Below are 17,513 nucleotides of genomic sequence, written 5' to 3' on the forward strand. Positions count from 1 at the left end.
TTTCTTTATAATGGGTATTTAGAGAACTGTAGAAATGACAACTTCGATAATTTTTTATTAGGTCAGCATAAGTTATTTTATATAGGTAGATCAGGTACAAAGGAATGGCACGGACTTGCATTATAGGAATATCATAATTTATTGTATTTTATAATTGAGATAATATTATTAGGAATGTCTTGCCTGTGCTTGATGACAAACTATTTTTAGAAAGGTATAGACTATATATATATATATATAATGTGTTAAAAAATAATGTACAAATTATATTTATATAAACTGAAAAGTTGAAACAAAGTAAAATAAAATGTTAAATAATAACAAACTGACGAATTAAATATTACAATCACTTATCATCTATCACATATCTTTGGTTCTCATAACCAAAGAGAATGTTGAAATCGATGTAACCGCTTTGGTACCCCAACTAACGTTTTGTTAACTTAACAAATATAATTTAACAATACTAATATTATGAAGAAACTAGTTTTATTTTATCAGATAATAATTTTAAATGATTGGGTAACTTACATTGGGTTAAGAGTGTATTTAACAATAATTGGTGAAACCTGCTGTATATCAATTAAACTACATAAATAATGTTGCCAAAGAACACGTATTGTTCTAAAGAATTAAAATCGAGCCATCCTATGTAGTCGAAATTTTGTCTGGCTTTTGGGTCTAAAACGTCGACGTAACCGACCGAATTCAATCCTTTTAACATAACAGTTTGAGTAGCGTTAGTTAAATAGTCACTTTGAAGCTATGTATATTCTTGTTCTGAAGATTTTTATGTATAATTTTATACATTAATAGATGTCATTTGAAATTTTGTGTACAACTAAATCCACTATTTGCTTATAGATTTTGAAGGACTGAAAACTGCAATTTTAAATATTATTAACGGAAATAAAAAGTTCGGTAATTATTATTATGTATAAAAAAAAAAAAAACTATATCTAGATTGATACTCGAGTAAAGTGTTAAAATTATAGTGTTTTAAAAATATCGAACATCAATAATTAAACAAGTTATATTATTCCAATTTTAGACACTCTTAATTTGATGTTGGCTATACCGGGTAATAATATTTCTTATTACTTATTGAAAGTATTTTCACATAGTTTTTGATAATAATTAATAACTAATTTGGGCATAACATATTTTTGTTTCAATTTCAGATAAAGCAAATTTTAGATTCACAATTGAGCATGGTAACCAATTCTTATATTCTACTATAACTTTACACAGATTCTTATTTCCAATGGCTCTCATTTTTAATTATTGATGTTAGTCTTTCCGAAAAAAAACTCCTTAGATATTAGATCTCTACCTCGAATCTAAGTAGTACCTCTCGTTTTTTCGTTTATTTACATAGAAAATATTAATATCTCACTAAAAAAATTATAGTTTGAAAAATATGTCTATTCTTTCATTTTTCTGACAATATCCAACGTCATTTATAAAGAAACTGGTCTCTAGTTTTATTCATAAAATAGAAATCATAACTAAATTGTAACAAATACATTGGTATATACTTAAGATTTTATAAATTACAAAAACAGCTACTTTTTCAGGTCATTCTATGCCATGTGTGTACATGTTATGTCATCAAGTTTACTATTTGAAACTAATTATTATATACATGGTTAATTTGCACATAGCTTGATAACATATATTTTGATAACATGTAAATCCTGGTCTACACTAATTTAATATAATTTACTCCTAATACTGATACTATCAGTTTCTTATACAAGTATATATTATACGTTTTTTGTTTAAGTACCATGTGATTTTTTTTGTGTGATTAATATAGGGACATTATATTATTAAATTTATTAAAAAAAAAAAAATTGTAATTAAAATCTTACAAAAAAATAGGAAGGTCTAAATATTTTATAAATAACAAAAATATTAAATCCTAACGTTTCGTTAGTGAACAACTCTTTTACAGGTCATTTATGTCATCAAATTTAATATTTGAAAATAATTATTATATACATAGTTAATTTCCACAAAGCTTCATAACATATATTTATTTTAATTTTAGACGAGGCATTTATTATAAACTTACCAGGTAATCTATTTGTATGTGTTTTATACTCCTAATACTGATACTATCAGTTTCTTATACAAGTATATATTATACTGTTTTTGTTTACGTACCATATTAATTTTTTTTGTTTGAATTATATGCGAAAATCATATTTTTTATAATATAAAATAAATTAACGCTTTTGTCATAATAAAATATAATATATAGTATTTTTCAAGTGTCGTATTTAACTTTTTTTAATTTAATAAAAAGTTATCAAATTATCAAATTAAAAAACTAAAATAGACATAATCTATTATATTAAAATTCCTGTCATAAGAAAATATACGTTATTTTATTTGTATTTCAGAAAATATTGCCATAGCTGATCAGGAGGCAGTGCAACAAGCAATATTCCAAGTTACAAGTAATAATATAATGTCTAACACATATCAATGCGAATTATTTTCAAAAATCATATTTTTAAGTTTTATAATCATTTATTTATAATTCAAACTGTTTTGTGAGTTCTTTATTGTAAAATATTAAAGTTTTTCATATTTTTTATACAGATATCCCTGTGCCTAATAATAACCTCAACGAAAGTAAGCACCCATTTAATAAATAACGTTAATAGCTCTAAACTCATAGTTTATAAGCCAAGTTTGTTGAAGTTAAGCAAAGTTAATTTTTTTAATTTCTTTATAACACTGTAACTTTGTTTTTTCACAGATTATTCGAATGATCGTATCTCATTGTCTCGGCTTGGACATAGTAGACGAAGGAGAATGGGATATGTTACAACACTTGTACTTATCACTGCAATAAGTAAATATAAAAATTTTAGTAGTTTTTTACTAGATTTACTTTTAATTATAATTATTTTATTCAACGTACTATTCAAATAATATATTTATAAGTTATACACTTCATCTCAACAGGTAATTCTTCTATCCACTTATATTCTTGTTTAGCCGATGCTACGCTACATATTTGGCCTATGTTTAAGAAAGTATTACCGTCGTTTGCTTTCTAGTAGACCAGTATACTGTCTATCCAAATATTCTAAATAATTACCAAAGGTGAATCTTTTATTATTAACGTCATTTTTGATTTCTACATATTATATTATTATATCAATAATAATATAACAAGACAAGTAGGCATACACCTCACACAACATATGGGAATGAGTTTTTTAGACTCCTATTTTAACATACAACTATTGGTAGCGTTGTGATTAAACCTTGTTTTATTTATTTATTGTCATTTTAAAATTTTTTGATCCGTCACTTTTGCAATGTCCTTTTACCGATAATTTTGAAACATACATAAAATATTTAAGATTAGATCAAGAATAGTACACATAAAATTCAGTAAAATGTTATTATCTTAATCTGCTAGTTTTATAGAATAAAAAATTTGAAATATGTCTTTATTTAAATTTGTCGAAGTCCCTCCATTGGTATGCTTCATTTTTCTGTCAATCTACTCTTGGTAAATATTACATCTATTATGATTGTTGTTCTGCTTGTAACAAACTTCATAAATACAAATTAAATTAAGAAAAACTAAATCCATAACAATAAATAAATTAAAAAAGTTCTGAAGCAAACTGCGGTTATTCATTTTTAAGTGTATTTTAATAAATTTAATTTTAAAATAGGTTACATAAAATAGGATTTTTTTTATGTGTTTTGTAATTCTTTTTCTTTGAATTTGCTTATACACGTGTAAAAACTGTGTTTTAAACAAAAAATAAAAGTAGATATAAGCTAAAATGGATAAGTTTTTAAAAATAATTTTTTTTATTATTTTTTAGATAGAGGAAGACCAGGATTCACCAACCTTAAGGAAATATGTATTCTAATAGGTTTGCTCCGAAGTATGCGATTCCCAAATGCGTATATAAAAACCGCTCGTGTTGATCAAGATGATAATGTTTGTATGTTAACTTCACAATATGGCAGATTCCATTATAAACCTTATATGGGCTATATTGTTGTGGTAAGTCCAATGGGTCATCCTATTCATAATGAATATCAGGACGTATTGAATGAGACAATGGGATGGTTCTTGTAAAATAGACCCTCAATCGTTGTTAGTTTTGAAAAACTTTTTCGCATCTACTGTTTTTATTTTACTTCAATAATATTTATATGTCTCACTTGTATCTAAATTGTCATTTTATTTAATGAACTACATAATAAACAATTTTTTTTAGTGATATTTAATACTTTAACCACCTGTGATTTCGTTAAATTCTATCTATTGAAGTACATAAAACGAAATTGAAATAATATTACTAGATGTCTAAAAACAATATGATATTTAATTGAGTAATTATTGTGTACTGCTAGTGCTAGTAATGTGCTAACAGTCACTATGGTAAAGACGGGCACATACGTTTCAATAGAATCAAAGCCTTTACTATGATTTACCACTTAAATAATGTATGTATTCTTCATTTTGAGGTTTTTCATCAATATTTTCTACTGTGGTTTCAACATTTTCTAAATTTTAGTTAGAAAAATGATTTTTTTCTCTTTCAATGGTTGAGTTGAACAATACATTTTCATAAAAAATGACATCCCGGCTTTTAAATGGTTTAATATTCTTTAGCGGTTTATTGTACAACCATCACTTAAAGTTTTCTCGAACTTGAAACTAACATGGGCCTTAGTTGGTAAGGAATGTGTACTAAAGTAACACATTTGAGAATTCGAATTTAGAAACATTTGGAATATGTCTAGTCCAAAATTCAACAGGTGTCTTGTTGAATTTACCATGTGTTAGTAGTAGATTTTCTAGATAAGTAGCTGTCAGTACTGCCTCTCCCCATAACTTCCTTAGACAAATATGATTGTTGTATGACTACCACTACAAAATCAATCTAAATATGAGCATCATATATTTCCTTCAACGGATGGCTTTGTACAAATTGTATAGCAAAAATCTATATAGAAAATAGTTGTTTTGTAATTAAAATGTGAAAGTAGTGTAGAACAGGTAAATTATATAAAGACAGCATTAAATTATTATAGTCTTTGAAGTAAAAATGTTATGGCAGTAGTGTCACTAAAAAATATTAAGACTAATTTTATTAGAAACTATAGTAAAACTTTGATAGTTGTGAGTATAAACCTTAGCAAGTACAAATTTTAATATTAAAATAAGTTAGAATGATTATAATGAATTATATATTGGAAAAGTGATCCAGAGAAGCGATAATTTAATGTTGGGTATTCCAAGTGGTTTTAAATTGTTACGGGTACACATAGCCGATACGATAGCTGTTGTTTAAGTGTAAATACGACGTGTACAAATGACTATTTATCACGTAGACATTGTTGGAATATTGTACTCAGAATTTTATAAGAAATCTAATATATTTTCTTTTAAGAACGACTAAAAGTCGTCACAGTATAACATCTATGTATACTAGGTAAAAAAAAAAGTACAAGATAAAAATTTAACAGATATGTACTGGGTGATTTTTTATAAAGGGCCACTCAATATCTCACTGGGTTAAACTAATAATTTAATTGTTTTATTCGTAGTGTTTTCATATAATGTGACTATAATTTTCCCACCCCCTCTCAAACAAATTATCGTATATCAACTTTTGACACTTAAATGGTATCGCATACATTTTATTATTTTTTTTTTTAATTAGAAATTATAAAAAAAAAAATAATTTTTACTGGGCCAAGTTGCTTTTAAAGAATTATTATTAACTTTTCAAACAGAGAATAATGTAGGTAGTAAAAATATTGACTGGTTAATAACCAGTTTTGGATAATTTCTTTTTAACAACGCTATCATTAAATCTAATTTAAAGGAGGGGTAAGAACATAACAAATTGTGGACAGTTTAGATCACATTATACAAAAACACTGGGGTAAAAAAAATTATTCAATTACTGATTAAACACAGTGAGATGTAGAGTTGCCCACTATAAAAAAATTACCCTGTATACGTTATTTACTTTGTAATACAATCGTCGCACTAAATTTTTATGAAATATTATAGTGCTTTGTATACTGCACGATATATTTTCATTTCACTTCTTTGGTTGACATATCGACACACCGGCCTTACGAACATTCGTATGAAAATCACTCAACACAAAGAAAAACTAGCTGTTTGAATTCATATCTTTCTACTAGTTATATTTTTTGAATTGTTTCAACTATATTGTCCAGCCTTATGAAGCTTCTTTGCATTTTAATAACAATTGCTTTTGTGAACGTTTCGCCGATAATAACAGGTAATTATTTAATTTTTACATTTACCTCTTCAAGGGAGTTAAAAATCTGAATGGAAAATGTAATATTTAATTCTTCGTCTTAGGGAAGTATGCGAATTTGGTTAGCAAAACAAGTCAGTACCGAATTTTCATGCGAAATAACATTTTTATTTTATTTTATAATTGTTGTACATTAGTTTAAAATAAAATAATTTCTTTTTATAAATATTACAGACAAACTCATCAGAGAGGGTTATTGTAGAGGTAAGATACATTTTGATTTTCAGATGGTTTATAATTTAAAAACAAGGTATAGTTTGTTTTTATATCTGTTTAGATAATAAGTGAACCGGGTAAATAGTACCAGTATACCAAGTAATACTGTAAAAATACTAAATATTAAAAGCAAACCAAATACATTATTTATTTTATATTTAAACGAATCTATTCCTATAATTAAACGGAGTTTTGTATACGCAATATTAAAGGAAAGAGAGGTTTTAATCAATTTCGACAATGCAAGGAACTTTATATAGCTCCGAGGTAAAATTTTTAATGCAAATAACTTATTCTATGGGTATTGGCCATTTTGGTTTATTTTAGACCAAAAAATCCGATAAAATTTCGACAACATAGGATGGTCCAAATTCAGTGCATCAAAAATATTCGAGTTTTTTGGCTACATTATTTTGTTATGAACCATGCCGATTTTTATTTAAAATTTCAGTTACTTGTAATTAAAAAAATGGAATTTGCAATTTATTAAATAATATACAACATAAAAAAAAATTGCCAAAGAACACGTATGTATCTACAGAATTAAAATTGGGCCAACCTAAGTATTCGAAATTTTGTCTGGCTTTTGGGTTTAACTCATCAAATGAACTGACCGCATTCAATCCCCTTAACATTACAGGATGAGTTGCGTTAGGTAAATAGTCACTTTGAAACTATGTATATTCTTGTTCTGAAGATTTTTATGTATAATTTTATACATTAATAGATGTCATTTGAAATTTTTTATATATCTCTAACACTATTTCCTTATAGATCCTGCTGGATTGGAAACTGAAATTTTGAATATTATTAACTGAAAAAAACCTATAGGTAATCATTATTATATAATAAAAAAAATAATTCATATATAAATTGCTATCTGAAAAAAGTGTTTAAATTGTAGTGATAAAAAACAACCCAACATCATTAATTCATCAATTTATTTTATTACTTTTCCAGAGACAATTATTTTGATGTTGGCTACACCAGGTAATAATATTTCTTATTACTTATTGACAGTGTATTCACATAGTTGCTTGATTAATAACTAATTTGGGCATAACATATTTTCGTTTTAATTACAGAAAAAGTAATTATTTTCAGAATTAATCATGGTAACTAATTGTTTTATACTACTCATTCGTTACGCACATTCTTACTACTGATATAATTAATGGGTTTTTTTTTGTTTTTCCTATGGCCCACACTTTCAATCGATAGTAGTCTATCCAAATAAAAACCCATTAGCTTTTAGATCTGTAACTCAAATTTAAGTAGTACCTGGTGTTTTTTCGTTTAATTTACATGAAAAATATTAAATTTTCATAGAAAAAATTATAGTTAAAAAAATTTGTACTCTCTTTCATTTTTCTGGCATTATTCAACGTCATCAAAAAGAAACTGGTCTCAAAATTTGTTCAAAAAAAATTATAAATATAATCTAACAAATAAATAGGTATTCTTAATATTTTATAAATTACAAAAATATTAAATCTTAACGTTTCGTAAGTGAACAGCCACTTTTTTAGGTCATTTATGTCATTTTTGTACAAGTTATGTAATCAAATTTACTATTTGCAAATAATTAATATATATATAGTTATATCTCCACATAGCTATGGTTTACTCCTTTACATATTGTGTAACAATGACCAACAACAATAGTACCCTTAACATAACGCAGTGCTCTTCTAAGTTGATTGTAATGACTGTCTGCCGACTATTACTGATTTAATTTCAAGCATATTCTTATTTATGTGTTCGGCATTATTAACAAAAATATGAAATAAAATATCTTAATTTTCTATTCCACTCCTACTATCTTATTATTTCATTAAATCTCATAAAATGACCTTCAAGGCTAGTATCGTTTTAATTTATGTAGTCGTTTCCTAAAATACAGTTTATTAACAAGACTTTTACGCTCCAGAGTCTAGCACACTAATTAGCACACACATGTACTTTTTTTATAACAACGCATGCAACTTAATTTAAAAGATTAAAGGTCAGAACAAGAACAATGCACACTGAATTCAATAAAACATTGTTATCTTTATCTACTAGCTATATAGAAAAAAAAATGTGAAAATTTGTTTATTAAACTTTGTCGAAGTCCCTCAAGTAGGAAACTTTTTTTTCTGTTAACCTGCTTTTTGTACATCTATTATGCTTATTGTTCTAGATTGTATTAGATTGTATAATACAAATTAAAGAAGGAAAAAAAATCTCTAACAATATCTCAATAAAGAAAGTTTAGACTGCGGTTATTCTTTCTTAAATGTAATCTAATAAATTTCATTTAAAAATAGGTTACATAAAATAGGGTGCTTTATATAGGAAATAAAATTATTTTTCTATGATTTTGATTATACCCGTGTACAAAAAATAAAAGTAGATAATATAAGCTAAATCTGATATAATATAAGTTTTATTCAACAATTTGTTGTCATTTTCATTTCTTAGCTCTGGCACATAACCGAAAAAAATGTAACCAAAAAGCGTTACCAAAAATTATTAATAAAAATAACGTTACGACACGAAGATGTGGTTGGGGGTGGGAATGGTGTTGGTAGTAGGGGTTAGATCTATGAGAGAGGGTAAGAGATAATGGGTAGAGAATAGGAGATAGGGGTAGGGTATAGGGGTAAGAGATAGGATATGAGATACGGGGTAGGAATGGGGTTAGGGGTTGAAAGGGGTTTGGGGATGGGTGTGGGGGTGGATTTGAGAATGGGTGTAGGGTGGGGTTGAGGCCTTGTATTGTATTCACAACGTTCAAACCAGAACTGAACTAAAATTAATTTAAGAAAACATATTTTTATGAATTCTTTAAAGCCAGATATTAAACACCAAAATATTAGCCAGAAACTTGATATGTTTTAATATACTAGCCACCTTAGATACTAGCTTGTTAATATTATACTATATCCTTATCTATAATTCCACCGCTATTCTAAATTTATTCGGTTCTTTAACGAGACATGAATATACTCTTTCGTGGTTGCAGACTCGGCTGAAAAATGTTTTTTTATAATTTTTTAGATAGAAGAAGACCAGAATTCCCCAACTTTAAGGAAATTTGTCTACTAATAGCTTTACTCCGAGGTATGCGTATTCCCGATTCATATATAAAAACCGCTACTGTAAATCAAGCGGGCAATAGTTGTACGATAACTACACAACATCGCAGCTTCCAATACGATTTTTTTCTCGGCTCTATTTTTACGGTAAGGACAACGGGCAATTAAAGTAGACCATCAATCGTAGCTAGCTTTTAAACAAGTATATTGCACCTATTGTTGTTTTTTTACTATAGTATTATTTATAGGTCGCACTTGTAGCTAAGCTGTTAATTAATTCAATATATTACAAAATAAACAATTTCATTCATTGATACTTAATACACTTAACCACTTGTGATTTTATTAAACTCTATCCATTGCAGTGTAAAAAATGAATTTGAAATAATAACATTACTTGCCCAAAATACAATATATTACTGTTTTACTTCAGAAGTTGTTGTGTACTGGTAGTGCAAGTAATGTACCAACAGTATTATACTTATTGTTCTACATTGTAACAAGCCACAAAAATGAAAATAAAATAAAGAAAAACAAAATACGAAACAATAAATTAATTTGAATAAATTCCATTTAAAAATAGGTTACATAAAATAGGGGTTTTTTATGGGTAATGAAATTATTTTTTTATGATGTTGTTTGTACACGTGTATTAGTGGTGTTTAGAACAAAAGTAGATATAAGCTAAAATTGACAAGTTATTAAAGATATTTATTTATAAATTTCAAGGTAAAGGAACACCATGATTCCCCAATCGTACCAAAATATGTCTTCTAATAGGTTTGCTCCGAAGTATGCGGTTCCCAGACTCGCAGAATTTACCACAGAAATTATACAACAGTAAGTATTAATTTATAAAATAAGTTTAATTTAAATTGTAATAATATTACACTTTTGAAGCTAAAAATCGATTATTAAAATTTGAAGCCGCCATACTTTTTATTCTTAAAACCCCGCTCGAATGTTCAAAATACAGGATGTCCCAGAAAGATATGACAAATGAATCAGTTTTTCTTTTAGTGAATATTTTAATGATTTATTTGAAGGGAAACTTCTATACAGAGGGTACAAAAAAAAAAATAGATTATCAAGAACCGCCAACGTCATCAGCTGTTCTCATTATTATTATTTCCTATGAAAATTCTATTCTTTTTTGTGCCATCAAATATCAACACTGTGTGATTTATGACTATGAATCTGAAATGATAATTTAACGATAAGGTTCATTATGATAACATATTGAATATTATCGTAGTGATAAAAATGGTAAAAATCATAATATGGTAGTAGAACAAACATTATTAATTAAACTAATATTTAAATGTTTGCACGAAGATACTATGTGCTTAATAAATATAATTGGTTTGACTAATCATAGATTATATTTTTTATTTGTTATTAATTGTGTACGTGAATTAGTATTAAAATAATATTAAACGAGTTCAAATTTTAAAATGTATACAAGAAAGGTAAAATAGAGAATAGCAGTTTTGACCAAAATCAAACAATAATATATTATTAAAAACGTTTTTTTTTTTTCGACACGTTGGTAAAATACTACCATAATCTTGTGTTAGACCAGACAATTTGAATTTACATTAGTAAACATAGTCCATACTATATCTGTTAAATGTGATAAATGAGAACGTGTACAAATGAAAATTGAACACATTTTTAGGCATTTTCTGAAAATTGTGCTCGGAATTTTTTTAAAAATGTATAATAGTTTCTTAAAAAAAATAATTATATAGTATAACAGATGAAAAAAAATATGAATACATCTGTACATACAAAATTCAATTAACGTATAATTTATGATTTAAGAATAATTTAAAAGCAGCAATTAAAACAAATTAACAGATATGTACAGAGTGAATTTTATCATGAGCCCCATAATAATTGAATTATTCTTTCATAGAATATTTATTAAATGTGACCACAATTTTCCTATAATGTTTATATTTCTACTCCTCCCAAACTGATTATTTTCATAGCAACTTTTAAAATTTAAATGGTAACGCATGCATGTTATTAACTTTTAAAATTGTGAATAATATACTAACAAATTTGACTGGTCCAAGTTGCTATCAGAAAACCTTATTTAAAGGGGGGTTAGAACATAAACATTTTGTAGAAAATTAAGACCATATTATATAAAAACACCATGGAAAAAAAATTATTAAATTATTGATTTAAGTATTTAACACCACCGTTGTTTGAATAAAGTAATCGGGGTTTCATTAGAAAACTAAAGAATTGCCTTTTAAGAACTACTAAAAGTTATAACAGTTAAAAAAAAAAGATTATACCCTCTGTGTATACAAGGTGAACAAATCCTAAAACAAATATCTGATTCGAGAATAATTTAAAAGCAGTAATTAAAAACAATTAACGGGTATGTACATTGTACAGGATGATTTTTTTATAATGGGCCACTGGGTTTAATTAATAATTGAATGGTTTTTTATTTGTATTTTCATATATTGTGACAAAAGTTTTCCAAAGGAGATAAAAATCTGAATAGAAAATTTAATATTTAATTCCTCATCATAGATGAATATGCAAATACGGTTAGCAAAACAAGTCAGTACCAAATTTTCATACGAAATAACATTTTTTTTAAATTTTATAATTTTTATACATATGTTTGAAATAATTTATTACAGCCAAACACACCAGAGAGGCTAACTAGTTTAGTGACCAGTAATCATATATTTTATTGTTTATACAAAAATCGCATACTACTTAAACATAAACTCTTACAACTAACATATTTTGAATTTTCACATTTTTAATATTAGTGAAATAAGAAATTATAAACTTAGTTAAAAAATTAAAGTAAATTTACTTGATAGTAAATGTCATAACATGAATAATGTTGTTATAACTCATTATTTTATATACTTTTAAAATATACACATAAATACATATTTTAATATATCGATTGACAATAATTTCTGTCCACTTTATTTTTGACGTTTCGTCCTTGGGCACAGTATTAATTTAATCGGTAATTGTGTTAGAGTTTAATAGGAAATTTAATACAAATACGATAATATGATAATATACAATATAATTTAAAATCTATAATAATGTGGTAGTACTAACAGTGTTAATTAAACAGATATTTAAATGTTGCATGTTTTTCACAAAAAGTTATTGTTTTTTTAACAAATTTAATTGGTTTGACATATCATAAGTACTAATATTATGTAAATTGTTATCAAGAATTAAAATGTAATTGAGAAATGCTCAATACAGAGTAGTAGTGGAACCAAAAACAAACGTTAAATTCAATTGTTTTGTTTTCGTATTAAAACGTTTTTTCAGTGCGCATTTTTTTCCCCCACGCGTGTGAAATAATATAATGTTGTAATTTCCCATAGGTTTTAAATTTTCATGGATACACATAACCTATGCGATAGCTGTTATTGTAGTTTAAAAAATATGTGTACAAATAACTGTGTAACACGTTGGTCTGGTCGATTATTTTTTCTTTTAGGAATGACTAAAAGTCGTCATAGTATAACATTTATGTATACTAGGTAAAAGAAAAAAAGTAAAAGTGAAAATATGTAACAAATATGTACAGGGTGATTGTTTAATATTGGGCCACTCAATATTTCACTGGGATTAACTAATAATTTAATTGTTTTTTTAGCAGTGTTGTCATATATAATGAGACACTAATTTTCCTATAATGTTTATGTTCCTTACTTTATTTCAACTTTTGACACTTAAATGGTGTAACGCATAAAGTATGCACTGAATAGTGAATTAGACTGTTAATAACCAACTGAGATCACATTACATAAAAGCACTATAGAAAAAATATATTAAAATATTGATTAGAAAAGTTGAGATTAAGTGTTGCCCACGGTAAAAAAAATCACCCTGTATACGTTATTTTTTTTATAACACAAACCACAAGTGCCGCACTAGTTTTTTATAAAATATTATAGTGCTATGCATACTGAAAAATATCATTTTAGTGTTACTTCTTTGGTTGATATATCGAATACACCGACCATACGACTAGTTGCATGGAAATCACTGTAACACAAAAATAGAAAAACCCGGTATTATAATTCATATCTTTCTTACTAGTTATATTATTTGAATTGTTTCTACTGTATTGTCCAGCATTATGAAGCTTCTTTGCATTTTAATAACGATTACCTTTGTAAACGTTTCGCCGATAATGACAGGTAATTATTTAATTTTTACACGTACCTCTTCGAGGGAGTTCAAAATCTGAATAGAAAATTTAATATTTAATTCCTCATCATAGATGAATATGCAAATACGGTTAGCAAAACAAGTCAGTACCAAATTTTCATACGAAATAACATTTTTTTTTAATTTTATAAGTTTTATACATAAGTTTGGAATAATTTATTACAGACAAACACATTAAAAAGGCTTGGGGTACAAGTAAGATTTATTTTGATTTTCAGATGATTTATACATAAAAACAGGCTATAGTTTGTTTTTATATTAGTTCAAAATATAAAAGAACGGGTATATTATACCAGTATACCCAATTATTCTGTATAAATACTAAGTTGTAATAGAAAATCGAAAACATTATATGTTTTATAATCAAAAAATCTATTCCTATTATTAAACGGAGTTTTGTATATGCAATATTTAAGGAAAAACAAAGCTTTATTCAATTTCGACCATGCTAATTTATTTACTAGTTACTTTGTGCAAGCTTCAAGGTATAATTATTAATTTATATAATTTTTTCTATGGGTATCGTCCATTTTAGTTTATTTAAGACCTAAAAGTCTAACAAAATTTCGACAGCATAGGACTCGAGTTTTTTGGCTACAGTACTATAATTTATGTAGGAAGCCGACTGTTATTTAAATATTTAATTTTTCTGTAATTAAATAATTGAAATTTGCAACATATTCAGACGGTTTCACCTACACTTATTAGGAACTTATCTTATTGTTAATTATATTTTACAACTAGTTAATGAAAATTGGGTTTCAATCGATTTGTTAGCCTTAACACATTATTAAATTTATCACCCGAAATCTGCATGTTAAAATGTATTGTAGACTTACATATATAATATTTACATTATTATAGTTAAGAAATTGTTTCATAATTTTTGTTGTCTGAGTATATAAGTAATATATAATAATTAATCACACATTTGATGAGCACCTTCTTTATAATGAGTATTTAGAGAACTGTAGAAATCACAACTTCGATAACTCTTTATTAGGTAAGTATAAGTTATTTTATGTAGGTAGATCAGGTGCAAAGGAATGACACAGACATGCATTATAGGTGTGTCATAATTTATTGTGTTTTATAATTAAGATAAAATTATTATGAATATCTTGCCTGTTCTTGATGACTAACTATTTTTAGAAAAATATAGACTATATAAATTATGTGTTAAAAAATAATGTACAAATTATTTATTTAGACTGAAACGTTAAAATAAAGTAAAATAAAATGTCAAAAAATAACAAACTGACAAATTAAATATTATTACCACTTATTAGTTATCCCATATTTTTGATTCTCATAACCAAAGAGAATGTTGGAATCGAGGTAACCGCTTTAGTAACCCAACTAACGTTTTGTTAACTTAACAAATATAATTTAACAATACTAATGTAATGGAGAAACGTATATTATTTTATCAGATGTTAATTTTAAATGAATTGTTAACATGTTAGTTAAGAGTTAAACACGTTAAGTCTTAACGTGTTAAAAGTGTATTTAACAATGGTTGGTAAAACCGGCTGATCATCAAATTGAACTTCATAAAATATAATGTTTTATGTTGCCAAAGAACACCCATTGTTCTAAGAATTAAAATCGGGCCATCCTATGTAGTCAACATTTTTTCTGGCTTTTGGGTCTAAATCGTCGACCTAACTGACCACATTCAATCCTCTTAACATAACAGGCTGAGTAGCGTTAGGTAAATAGTCACTATATAGTTATGTATATTCTTGTTCTAAACATTTTTATTTATTTTATTTTAAATTTTGTGTAAATCTAAAACCACTATTTGCTTATAGATCCTGATGGACTGGAAACTGCAATTTTAAATATTATTAACGGAAATAAAAAGTTCGGTAATTATTATTATGCAATAAAGATAAAAAAATTATGTAAAGAATGCTACTCGAAAAAAGTGTTAAAACTATAGTGTTTTAAAAATATCGAACATCAATAATTAATCAATTTATATTATTCCAAATTTAGACACTCTTAATTTGATGTTAGTTATACCGGGTAATAATATTTCTTATTGCTTATTGAAAGTATTTTCATATAGTTTTTGATAATAATTAATAACTAATTTGGGCACAACATATTTTCGTTTTAATTTCAGATAAAGCAAATTTTAGATTCACAATTGAGCATGGTAACCAATTGTTATATACTACTAATACTTTACACAGATTCTTAAATACCAATAAAATACATTTTTTTTTCAATGGCTTACACTTACAATTGTTGTTAGTCTTCTCGAAAAAAACTCCTTAGATATTAGATCTCTACCTCAAATCTAATTAGCACCTCTCGTTTTTTCGTTTATTAACATAGAAAATATTAATTTATCACTGTAAAATTCTAGTTTGAAAAATATGTCCTTTCTTCTATTTTTCTGACAACTTCCAACGTTGTCTATAAAAAAAATTGGTCCTGAGATTTATTAAAAAAAAAAAAAAGTACATATAATTTAAATCTAACAAAAAAACGGATAGGTAAATAATTAATATTTTAAAAATTACAAAAATATTAAGTCCCAACGCTTCGTTAGCGAACAGCCCTTTTTCAGGTCATTCATGTCATGTGAGTACAAGTAATGTCATCAAAATTATTATTTGTAAATAATTAGTATGTACATAGTTATTTATCTACATAGCTTGATAACAAATATTTGTTTTAATTTTAGACGAGGCATTTATTATAAACTTACCAGGTAATCTAATTGTATATATTTTATACTCCCAATACTGACACTATCAGTTTCATATACAAGTATATAATATACGGTTTTTGTTTAAGTACCGTGTGATTTTTTTTGTGTGATTAAAATGGGGACATTCAATTTTTTCTAATATAAAATATATTACCATTTTTGTCATAAGAAAATATATTTTATAGTATTTTTTAAGTGTCGTATTTTACTTTAAGTGTTTTAACAAAAATATTCAATAAAGAGTTCTCAAGTAATCAAATTAAAAAAATAAAATAGACATAATCTATTATATTAAAATTCCCGTCATAAGAAAATGTATGTTATTTTGTTTGTATTTCAGAAAATATTGCCATAGCTGATCAGAAGGCAGTACAAGAAGCCATAACCCAAGTTACAAGTAAATAATATAAATACTAACACACATTAATGCGAATTATTTTCAAAAATCATAACTATTAAGTTTTATAATCATTTAAACTAAAATTCAAACTTTTTTGTGAGTTTTTTATTGTAAAATATTTAAAATTTTCATATGTTTTATACAGATATCCCTGTGCCTAATAACGACCCCAACGAAAGTAAGCACCCTTTTAATAACTAACGTAAATAGCCCCAAAGTCCTAGTGTATAAGCCAATTAACCGTTTTATTTTTTAATTTATTTATAACACTGTAACTTATTTTTTTCACAGATTATGAGAATGATCGTCACACATTGACTTGGCTTGGAGAAGAAAGACGAATAATAATGGGATTTGTTACACTTACGTTACTTGAAGATGCAATAGGTAAATATTAATATTTCGTGTAGATTTGTACCAGTTTTACTTTTAATTACTACTCTATTTGATATACTATTCAAATAATATATTAATAACTTATGCACTTCATCTTAACAAGTAATTCT

At 26.1% G+C, this 17,513-nt stretch overlaps 1 protein-coding gene across 4 annotated transcripts in view; it reads left to right on the forward strand.

Moving 5' to 3' along the window:
* LOC126844032 (uncharacterized) overlaps positions 1-17,513 on the forward strand; it is a 33,487-nt gene that overhangs the window by 14,634 nt on the left and 1,340 nt on the right. Inside the window, exons 1-11 of one of the 4 annotated variants that reach the window (XM_050581877.1) lie at positions 13,644-13,722; positions 13,787-13,851; positions 13,935-13,964; positions 14,048-14,077; positions 15,697-15,753; positions 15,884-15,913; positions 16,014-16,046; positions 16,581-16,607; positions 16,948-17,004; positions 17,153-17,185; positions 17,299-17,394. In XM_050581877.1, the coding sequence (XP_050437834.1) occupies positions 13,791-13,851; positions 13,935-13,964; positions 14,048-14,077; positions 15,697-15,753; positions 15,884-15,913; positions 16,014-16,046; positions 16,581-16,607; positions 16,948-17,004; positions 17,153-17,185; positions 17,299-17,394 (454 nt within the window). In that variant the 5' untranslated portion in view covers positions 13,644-13,722; positions 13,787-13,790. Of the gene's footprint in view, positions 1-12,196; positions 12,227-13,643; positions 13,852-13,934; positions 13,965-14,047; positions 14,078-15,696; positions 15,754-15,883; positions 15,914-16,013; positions 16,047-16,580; positions 16,608-16,947; positions 17,005-17,152; positions 17,186-17,298; positions 17,395-17,513 lie in introns of those variants that run through there. The other 3 variants (XM_050581876.1, XM_050581878.1, XM_050581879.1) reach the window with 3 other exon arrangements.

Source organism: Adelges cooleyi, unplaced genomic scaffold, assembly GCF_023614345.1.
Source record: "Adelges cooleyi isolate 19-005CV unplaced genomic scaffold, UGA_ACOO_1.1 ACOO_flye_CR_arks_rails_tigmint_CR_PRNA_6, whole genome shotgun sequence".
NCBI classification, from domain to species: domain Eukaryota; kingdom Metazoa; phylum Arthropoda; class Insecta; order Hemiptera; family Adelgidae; genus Adelges; species Adelges cooleyi.